Below are 10,549 nucleotides of genomic sequence, written 5' to 3'. Positions count from 1 at the left end.
TGGCTGATGCTTCTCCTCTTTCCCTGCTGCACCACTGCCCTCTACCCACTGGAGGAAGCCGCAGCATGGAGGGGGCCCAGCCTTAGCTCTGCTCAGAAAGGAAGCAGGAGGGAGAGAGAGGGAGGTCAGCAAGAGTTGGCAGCATCATCTGCTTTCAGCTAGGGTGGGACACTTCTGCTGGCAAAGAGGAGCTCTGCTGTCCCTCTTCTCACAGGACTGTTTCATTGTTGTGATGCCTTGAGAAGGCTGACCTGGAACAGAAACTAGACAGAGCTACATGAATAAAGTCAGTATTTATTAAAAGGCCTTAAAGGATACACCTTGGGCAGTACAAGAGCCTGGCCAGGGCTACACCCAAGATGGACCCAAAATGGACAGATGGTCAACAGGTTTCACACTTTTATAAGTTTGGTCCATTTGCATATTGGGGTTAATTGTCCTATTATAGCTTCAAGTTATGAAGTTCCATCCTCCTTGTTTGCTCTCTTCAGTTCTCTTTTGTTTATACCTTTTGGGCCTGAAGCTTGTAATGGTTGTCCTTGGTCTCAAGTTGGAAAGAGATTGTTTTGTCTTACCTACCCTATAAAGAGGACTAGCTGACACTTAATATGAAGCTCAGAGCTACACACCTAGGCAGCACAGAATCTGAAAAAATATGAAAGCTAAAACTTTATGCATCAGTTGGGAGGTACCAAATAACTCCTGTAAAATGCTGTCCCAGTACGCTCTGCTTCACACTGCCAATGGGACAGGAATTTTGGTATTTCGTCAACAACCTTACTGTCTGTCTTGTCCAAAACAACAAAATAAACAAAGCCATGCCTACCATGAAGAAAGGTTTTTGGTTTTGGTTTGGTGGGGGTTTTTTTTGTTGTGGGTTTTTTCTTTTGTTTTGTTTTTGTTTTGTTTTGTTTTTTGGGTTTTGGTCTTTTATTTTTTTTCTTTGGAAACACCTGGGGGAAGCGTGGGAACAGAGTGAGCTTTTCCAGCCAGTTTTAGGGAGCCCCAATGCAAAGTCTCATTCTCTGAACCCCCTGCCCCTCATTTGAAGTTCAGTCTCTCTTAAATGACCCAGGATCTCACAACATCCAAGGAGAAAAAGCATCACCTACCCTGGGAAGCCAGCCCAGGGCATTTGGACTTAAGAGTATCAGTAAAATACCTACCAACATCTGGTGGGTACTTTGTAGTCTGGTTCAACTCCTGTGAAATGGCTGCAGCCAAACTGCTTAGAGGCACACAAAATTTTTAAACCTTCATAAGGCCTTTCAGTAAGTGGACAGAATTCCAGAAATAAGCATCCATTCCTCACACCACAGTATTTCTGTTGGCAAAGAAACAAGCCCAGCTGGGAAAAAAAAGGTGCTCTGTTTTATTGACTGAAAGTGCCCATCAGCCTGATGTCAGGGAGGGAAAGTCTCCACAGCTTAGCCCAAGGCACAGGTGAAAAGCAGACTCAGAGCTGACTGAAATGGGGTTGACTTATCCTGGTTCTTGCTCTGCCTTTCCAATCTCAGAGCTGCAGGTGCTTCTCCATCTGCTCCCTCAACTTGTATTTCTGAATCTGGAATAGAGGGCAGAGAGGAGGAATAGAGACTCAGAGAGGAGCTGGGACAGAATGCTAGGATTCCTGCCCTGCCCCAGCCCCCTCTTACCTTTCCTGAGACAGTGAGTGGATACTGGCTCACAAACACAACATAATGTGGGATCTTGAAATGTGAGATCTGGGAAGAGAAAAACAAGGGCTACACAGCCAGAAAGCAATAGCCTGGCACTGTCAGGGTTGGGTTCCCCAGTGCTCTAAATCCATGGGCTTTCATCCCCGAGTCCCCAGCAGTCACTGGGTGTATTGGTCTGGAAAGAAACTGAGGAACCCACCTTCCCCTTGCAGAAGGCTTTAATCTCTTCCTCAGTGCAGTCCTCCCCAGTCCGCAGTCGGATGCAGGCACAGATCTCTTCTCCCATCCTCGAATCCTTCACACCAACCACCTGGTTGGAACAGATGGACAGTGTGACCCTTGGGGATGTCCCTAGCCTTCCACGGGGTCTGTGTGCTGGCCCATGCCGTGTTCCCTGACTCCAGGGTGCTGGAGCACTGTGGATGCAACATGGGCCTGTCCTCCCTCTGCTTCCAAAAAAATGGGGCAAGAGGTTTCACAAATAAAAAGAGGATTTGGTAGACTGCTACGAGTGCTTTAGGATCTCCAGATGGAATGGTAGGGGAGGGATGAGGTTGAATTATTTGAAACACTTATAATCACAGATCTTAGTGGGCCACTGCCTGTGGCACTAGGAAATGGGCTTCCCAAGCCTAAGCTCTCTCCAGATTTTGCTCCCACTATTCCACAAGGATCCTACTGTCATTCCCTGCTTTGAACCAGTATCTCAAACTGCTAGAGACACGTTGATTCTTCTGAGTCCAGAGCAGTGACATAAAACCCTAGAAACCACATAAACAGGGGTGGTTTGCAACCCATCTGCACTGGGACTGTTCCAAGGAGAGATGCTTGCCTGGCACAGGAAGAACTCTGACTAAATAACCAGGTTATTTATGGGGACATTTGTCTGGCACAAAACCCAGAGGAGAACAATCCCAGCAGACAGGGAGCAGCTGCTCAGTCCTGGAAATCTTTGCAATCTTGTGAAGCAGTGAAACAAAGTCTCACTCCTCATCTCCAGGGACTTGTTGGAAAAGTCTTTCTGGATGTCAGAGTTGAGCAATTAGCATGAAAACTGTCCTTCCAGGCTGCTTTCCGAGTAAGAATTTCAGAGGGAGCTGTGCAAGTGGACAGGCAGTTTAAAACTGAAGAATGACAGGCACTTTGCAGATGTGCAGCTAAAACACAGGGGGATTGCCCCAACCCATACACCACATGCTAGGAGCTCGGCCTGCCCCTTCCATTCCATAAGCCTCTCCCTCCTCCTTGCTAACCAATATTAGATGGAATTTGATGCTGAAAACAGAGAAAGACAACCAAGTACCAAGCAGCAATCCCAGAAGCAACCAAGCAGCAATCCCCTTTATGTACAGGATTCCCAAAAACAGCTGCTCACTCACCCCACCTCCTCCCACTCACCTGGACCTCCTCAACCTTGGGATGGGTGTGGAGGAACTGCTCAAGTTCTGCTGGATAGATGTTCTCTCCTCCTCGAATAATCATGTCCTTGCAACGCCCTATAATTTTGCAGTAGCCATGCTCATCCAGGCTCCCGAGGTCCCTGCAATGACAACACCCTTCTAGTCCTGTCCCAGCTGGGTGGAAGAATGGCTGATGCTTTCACCCAGATAGGGTGGTATCAGAAGATAATGGCTGAGATGCCACCTGAACACATGGAAGAGACCAAAGAGCTCCTGTTACAGAAATTGGCAGCATCTACACAAGCACCAGGGCTTAGGGGGGAGGCAATTCCTGCCCCTGCCCTGTACACCCACAATCCCTCCATCCACAAGTGGCCAGGGACAATCCCCCTCTCCAGGGACACTCAGCACCAAGGGCTCTGGGCTAAAAGCAGCTCTGAAGTGTCACAGACAGATCAGAGAGATGAACTGGGACAGTTTTCTCTACTTTGGAAATCCCAGCCAAGCACTCCTATATGCACCCATGCATCCCCATCCACTGTCACCCTGTGGGACCATCTGGGAGAAGTGGGGCTGTTCTCAGACTCACCCTGTCCTGTACCACCTCTCAGCAGTGATCACTTCACTTGTCTTGGCAGGGTCATTCCAGTAACCCAGCATGACACAGTAGCCACGGATCTGAATCTCCCCAGCAGTGTTCAGAGGCACAGACTGCCCTGTTTCTGGATCCTCAATTTTTGCCTGGAAGAGAAGAAGGGCTTAATTAGACACCAGCACCAGACAGGGAGGATAGAGCGAGGTCTGCTGCTGGCAGAGCACCTGGAGCACGTGGGAAAGGTTATGGTCACCTCTGTGTGGGGAAAGATGTATCCCACTGTCTCAGTTTTCCGGTCAATGCTGTCATTGGGGAACCCCATGAAGGTAACAGGGCTGTTTTCTGTGGTCCCATAGGCAACCTGCAAACACAGGAGAGGAAATATGTCTCAAGAAGAAAGGGAACCGCACAGCTTCAGGAACAGGAAGGACAAAGCTCGTCGTGACTGCAGGGGACAGTGGGGTGGGAGGAGGTGCTCCCAAGCCACTCAAATCACAGGATGCCCAGCTCTGCTGGCTGTGGATGGGGCCCTCCAGACACTCCTGCCAGGTCTTGGAGAAACAGGAGCTACAGCATCACTGCACCTGCCTGCCACGGCCTTCTTCACCTCCCTCACAGTGCTCCAGACCCCATCACACACAACACTTGGGGTGTCATCATTTTGATATCCTAACTGCTTTCCTTGGAGGACTCCAGGGTTTGCCATCCTCTTTTTCAACCCTTGCTTCTCCAAGCCCTGTCCTGTTGACTCCACACCATCTCTGCCAGAAACTGACTTTGTCTGGATGCCCTTGCAACCAAGGTGCTGAGCTCACCTTGCATCATTAACAACTCAGGGAACATAGGGCATCACTTTGGAAAAACCCTGGAGACAGCAGCAGATTTCTGTGGGAGACAGTGTCCTGCAGCATGGCTGCTTGCTGCAGATCCTTTTGTGCAGACATCAGCCCCTGTAACCCATGTAAGGGCATCACGAGGCTGCTCAACACTTGGCACAGCTGCCCTTACAGACCCAAAGCCTCACAGCAGGACAAAAGCTTCTTGCTGCTAAACCTCCCTCACAGCTAATCCTGTTGGCAGGCTCTGAGCCACCTCAGCTGAAGGTCACTTCTCCTCAGAGGAAAATTCCAGTGCTTTATGCCCAGATCAGTGGGCAGGCTGAGGTGGCAGGAGCTGCACAGGAGGTGCCCTGGGCAGCTCTGAGTTGCACCAACAGCACCATCACTGGGATTGCCGCTACATCTCCAGCTCCTGGGAGCTGCATTTCAGCAGTGGGAGCTGCTGGAGCACTGCCCTGGTGTCTCTGACTCACTCAGAGTAATATCACCCCAGTAATGTCACCTGTGGCTGCTTTGCTGGGAGAGCATGGCTGTGAAAGGGCTGATATGGGAAGTATTTCCTCATTTCTCCTCCAGTTCTCCAGACTGCTACATGAACAACTCTCACCCACCAAATTGTCCTGGCACCCAGACCTGGTCAGTTCTTTCAGAGTAAATGCCAAGGTGTGTCTAAATGGTCGTTGCTTGGGCATGGTGCTCACCCAACTTCAGGCACTGTGCCCCAAATTAATGTGGGGCTTTGCAAAGGACCATGATGAAGCATGTTGAACAAGGATGAAAATATCCTGAATGAGCTGAACACACCACTGATATAGTGTACAACTGTGTAATAACACTGGAGCACTTGGCACTTTTCACTGCCTGGAGCTGCTGGAGGATCTCATGTTGGGCACAGTCTGTCACAACGGCTGATGCTCTTGTTGACTGCACTAGGGTCAGCGTGAATCCAAGCTGAGCCTGCTTTTATCCAGGAATCTGGAGGAGAACTTCTCCAGGATGCTGCAGGGACCATCTGGTGCAAACTACTCTGCCTGGAGCCTGGCAGCCCCCAAGGAGCAACTGTGAATAAGCTTCTCCCAGACACAAGGACAACTTCCCAGCCGGGTGCAAACCCACAGCATCTCATGCTCAGACTGGATTTCTCTCCCACCCACTAATATGAGTCCTGTGGCTAGATCAAATGACCTACCAGTCCCAAATCCAAGACCTTAAACACTTACTAAAAATCCTAGTGCCTTTGTTTTTCTGTTTTACTGTGCCAGATGAATTGCAGTGTTGGTCGCTGGATCCCACCCAAGCCCTGAGTCAATCCTTGCTGCCTCTCTGGGTCACTCCAGCAGCTTAATTGGATGCAGGAGCAAGCAGCTCTCTGGCAGGATGATGCTGTGGGTGCCATGCCTCACCAGGCTCCTCCAGATGCCTGGCACTGTGCCCTATACCCCAAACACCAGCTATTGATGCCTTGGCCTGTGGCTTGTCCCCATAAACACCCTCACCCTCAGGAATGGGCTTCCCAACTGGTCCAGCTGGCAGCACAGGTCTGAACCTCTAGCCCTTCATCTGCTTCCCAATTGCTGCCTTCCTCTGCCTGCAACAGCACATCACTCTGTAGTCAGATACCAGGATGTTGCTCCAGATCTTTCCAAGATGTTATCTCTCTCTTAGGATAGTTTTCCCCAGTTGTATTCCTGGGATGGAGGCAAGGGATGGAGCAAACCCTTGTGCCAGCACTGCTGTCCTTCCCAACCCTTACCTGACATGTGGATCATCCAACATCTCCATTGTCAGCAGCAGATGAAACAACACTTCCACGAAACCCCACATACCAATTTAAATTTGGAGATATCCATGAAGATTCCTACCCTTCATGACCTAAAGGGACACTTAACATCATTCAGCCTTGTCATCTGGTGTAATTCAGTCCAGAAAACCTCACCCAATAATTTCACCACCAGCTCCATAATTTCCACTTGAGATGTATCTGGTGTCAAAGCAGAGCTTTCCAGAGGCAAAGATTCCAGCTTGGACCCTTGGCTTCGAAAGGAACGACAAGAATACAAAATATAATTGACTGCAAAGCCTTTTTTTACTGTAGGACCACAAGTGACCCCCCAACACCCAGAGCAGCCCTGCCTTCAGTGATGACAAGACAGCTCCAAAACAAACTGCTGCCTAGCTTGCTCCTACCAACAAGAGATTCATTCTTTGTGAATCCCAAGCCTCTCTATAAACCAGGAATAAAAAGAACATCTTAGCAGAACTGTGTTTTTTAAAGCACATTTCCCAAACATTTCCTGCTAGTGCTGTTCAAATACTGGTCACTGTGGAACAGGCAAAACAGCCTGATGAGGGAAGCATCTAAAAATTAAAAATAAAGTAAAAACAATCAGACTCCAGTCTCTTTAGTAAACATTTGGGAGGCAGGCTGATCTGGTGGGGACAGTGAGGACTCTCAAGACCCTGGGTTTTTCCCAACTGTGCTGCTTATTTACTGCATAACTTGGAACAAGCCACATCAGCCCTCTGCTCCTTGGTTTTGCTCTGCATTGAACAGCAATAAAAACACCCAGTGCCCTCCACATTCAACTGCTGCTGAAAAGCTGTAATGAAAAGGCTGGGATTTGTACCACCAGTACCCCAAGTGGGTTATACTGAGTGGGACGGGAGCAGAAGGTCAGGACTGCAGGAGGGCATGAGTTCCTTGGAGGACACCCTGACCTGGACCTAAGCACTGCTGAAGGAGGATCTTCATACTCCTCGTCACCACCCTCTGGTTGTGCCACGCTGGAGGATGACGATGGCAGGGCTTGAACTGCCAAACTAAAGCCTACAGAAATTGAGCTTTGCTGGAGACAATATTGGCCTCGGAAAAAAAGAAGCAAATTGACCGTGAAATAATAGGGATTTTCAGACTTCAAAGAGTGCATAATGAACAACAGAAAGCAGACTGGCAACCCAAGAGATGTGCTCAGGGACCTCTAACAAACCCTTTGAACCCCTCTCAGTGTAACATGCTGGATGGATCTAACTATCCCTAAACCCATGCTGAGTACATCTGTCTTGGTTATCTCTACCAGAGTGAACCCCAGCCCTTCCCATCACAGCCAGCTCCAAATCATTCTCCACTGACACATCAACCTTCCCTCGCTCAGCTGCTCACTGCCAAGATCACCCTAAATTTTTCTGTCCCCTGGCGACATGCATCTCCTTGCTTTGGATAAATCCCACTTTCCCAAATTGTATTGGAATATTCCTGAACCTTCGGGTCAACTTTGCTGCTGCAAAAAACAGCTTCTGATCACATCCAGCCTATGTGACACTGAGATCTCATTTCCTACCCCAGCAACAGTACCAGCTTTGTGTCAAAAACATCAAGACACGAACAAACAGGTCTTGCAGGACAAATCTCCAAGAGTGGCCACCCTGTTGACATCTCTCCCCACCAAGAGAGCTGCCAAACAGTCACAGTTTGGATGGGGCTTAAAACAGATCCCAAAAATATTAGGTACCCAAAGTACCTTCTTTGTGCTGTGGCACAGAATGGCTTTGCCTCAGGAGGAGACCAGAAGGACAACCCAGCGTGCCCAGGCTGAGACTGCACTGGGAATGAATCTCCTGTTATTGCCCAGTAAGGACAAGCTGCTCCCCATGGTCTGGAGTTAAAGCTGCCTCTCTTCTCTCCAGGCCAAGCAGAAGCCTTGAGTCTTGGAAGTGTCTCCTCCTTCCTGCCAGCAGTGCAGAAGTGCTGCCAGTGGCAACCAGCGAAGATATGGGCAGTTACTGGTTTAACCACAGTGTGATAAAAGGTCTCTGCTGTGCCTAGTGCTGGTGCCAATTGGGAATGCTGTCTCTGCTGTGCCAAATGCTGGTGCATTTGGGAAAAGTGAAATTAAAAGGAAAAAGTGAGAGGAGATGTTCAAAGTGTTGTGTGAAAGTAGAAAACCACTGGTTTGGGGAAAATCAGATGCTCAAAGCTATTGGAGAAGGGAACAGCAAAAATCTAGGGGCAAAGGTAATATCCCTATGGATTTGGAGAACTCAGATCCCACCAAACACATGGCTGGAAGTCCAGAATCTTGTTGCGTCCATGAGGCATTTTAAATGTTCTCACAGCCCATTTCCACAGCTACAGAAAAGACCTACTCATCAGGTCCTCCCCAAAACACAAGGTGGGGTGGGATGGAGAGGCCAAGGACAAGCAGAGATGTTGTCACCACAGGGAGGCCATTTTCCATTTTGAGAACAGAGGGGACTAATGACTGGAGAGCATTTGGGAAATTCAGAAGTCTTGCCTGGATCAGTGGTGCTCCACAAGGGAAGAAGGCTCTGCAAACAAGAGCCCTGGCCAGAGCAGTGGGATGCTAGGGAACATCTGGTGCCTCGCAGGGTGGACACAGCAGGGCTGGGAGAGGCTGTACGGGCTGAGTGAGCTTCACAGGAGAGGCCAAAAGCCTCATCCAGCAACTGCTGGAATCAGCAGAAGGGAAGGGTGGGTGGACATCAGTGGAGAGCCAAACTGGCAACACATCAATGGGTGGAGGCCATGCTACAGTGGAAGAAAACCATCAGAAGGAAGAAGGTGGATCCACCATCACCTCCTCCAGCTCAACAAGTAGCCCCCACACTGCAGTGATGGGGACCCTTCAAGAATTTAAAATAAAAATGGCAATTCAGGTCTAAACTCAGAGCTCTGGATGCTACTACAGCTAGGACACGTGCTGCCTGGAAGAGGGGGGAACCCAGGAAAACCTCTGGGACTCCCCTTTGCCCACCCATCACTGCTCCTTGAACACTGCCTGGAGTGTACTCTGCCCTTGGGACAAATCCATGGGACACTGCAGAACTTATACCTTCTCCTACCCCTTCCAACCCAGCACCCAGTACCAGGGGCTCTGCTCCACAAGAGCTGGGGCACTCCAGGACACCCCCAGAAGCAGCCTGAGCCCTCACCTTCAGCCAAAATGACAAGGGCTGCACCCCAAGGCCAGCTACACTGGTGCCACTCCAAGAAGGTGATTGCAAGTCTGCACTGTCACAGGAAACCAGATCTGGAGCCCCTAAAAGCTACAGAATCAGACTTAAAAGAGCAATGGACTATTTTAACTATGGAGCTGTCTTGATATGCCAGAATTGTTCATACTTACAAAAATAAAGATGAAACGTGGAAAAGACCATCTCCAACATTGTACCAATCCAGTTCAGACCCGCAGCATCAAAGATACACCCCAAATCTATATTTATACTGCTTCAAAAACTATTTATTTGCTTAGCCCACAATGCCTCCAAGGAGAGGAGGGGAGTCCAGCATCTGCAAATCACCAGGAATGTTTGCAGAACTGTTAATCAGTTACGAAAGAGAGGGTGGTGGGATAGTCCTGCCTCTTCTGCAATGTCCTTGCAGTGCTGGTCCTAGGGAATGTGTGAGGTAGGAGATGGCCAGGACCCAGCTTCCTGTGACCGCAGCACAGGGACACCGACACTGCTCCATTGTCACCTGCAGACAGCAAACCACCCACAAGTGGGACCCAGGCAGGCTTTTGGAGACGGCTGGACACTTGCTAGACAGTTGAGGGCTGCAAAACCTGGTGTGGGAAGAGCAGAGCCATGCACCGAGCAGCTCAAAACACAAACAGCCAGAAGCCAGGGGAGAGCTGCCAGCTGCGGCAGATGCCAAACAGCTCCCACCCCAGGAATGTGCTTCCATGCTGGGACTGCATGGAAATCAAAAAATACTAAGGGAAAGAACTTCATTTTATTCACCATTTGTGTCTGGAGAAATGGAGCTCAGGAGCAGGCACCTTTTCCCTCTTGCCACTCCACTGTGGCACCAATAATAACCCGGCATCCACCTAAACTCTACTTCAGGCTCAGGACTGGCAGGAGTCCTGGAGCAGAGACAGCTTCCAGCCTCACACCAGCATCATGGTAGCTACATCCCAGCATTTTCACAAGGAAGCTACAGGTCTCACTGTTGTCCACAGCCACAGCATATACATCCTTACAGGGAGAGAGTGTCCCTATCCCCCGAGATCTGCA

General features: G+C 49.5%; 1 protein-coding gene across 1 annotated transcript in view; it reads right to left on the bottom strand.

Moving 5' to 3' along the window:
* Positions 1–1,349: 1,349 nt before the first annotated feature.
* The window catches only part of ACSF2 (acyl-CoA synthetase family member 2), a 36,114-nt gene continuing 26,914 nt past the window's right edge, over positions 1,350–10,549 (bottom strand). Inside the window, exons 11-16 of the mRNA XM_040081675.2 lie at positions 3,928–4,035; positions 3,669–3,820; positions 3,078–3,219; positions 1,879–1,989; positions 1,656–1,724; positions 1,350–1,564 (exon numbers count right to left, since the gene is read on the bottom strand). Coding sequence (XP_039937609.1) covers positions 1,514–1,564; positions 1,656–1,724; positions 1,879–1,989; positions 3,078–3,219; positions 3,669–3,820; positions 3,928–4,035 — 633 coding nt within the window. The 3' untranslated portion in view covers positions 1,350–1,513. The remainder of the gene's footprint in view (positions 1,565–1,655; positions 1,725–1,878; positions 1,990–3,077; positions 3,220–3,668; positions 3,821–3,927; positions 4,036–10,549) is intronic.

Source organism: Hirundo rustica, chromosome 18, assembly GCF_015227805.2.
Source record: "Hirundo rustica isolate bHirRus1 chromosome 18, bHirRus1.pri.v3, whole genome shotgun sequence".
NCBI lineage: Eukaryota > Metazoa > Chordata > Aves > Passeriformes > Hirundinidae > Hirundo > Hirundo rustica.
This window is presented reverse-complemented; position numbering and strand designations above follow the sequence as displayed.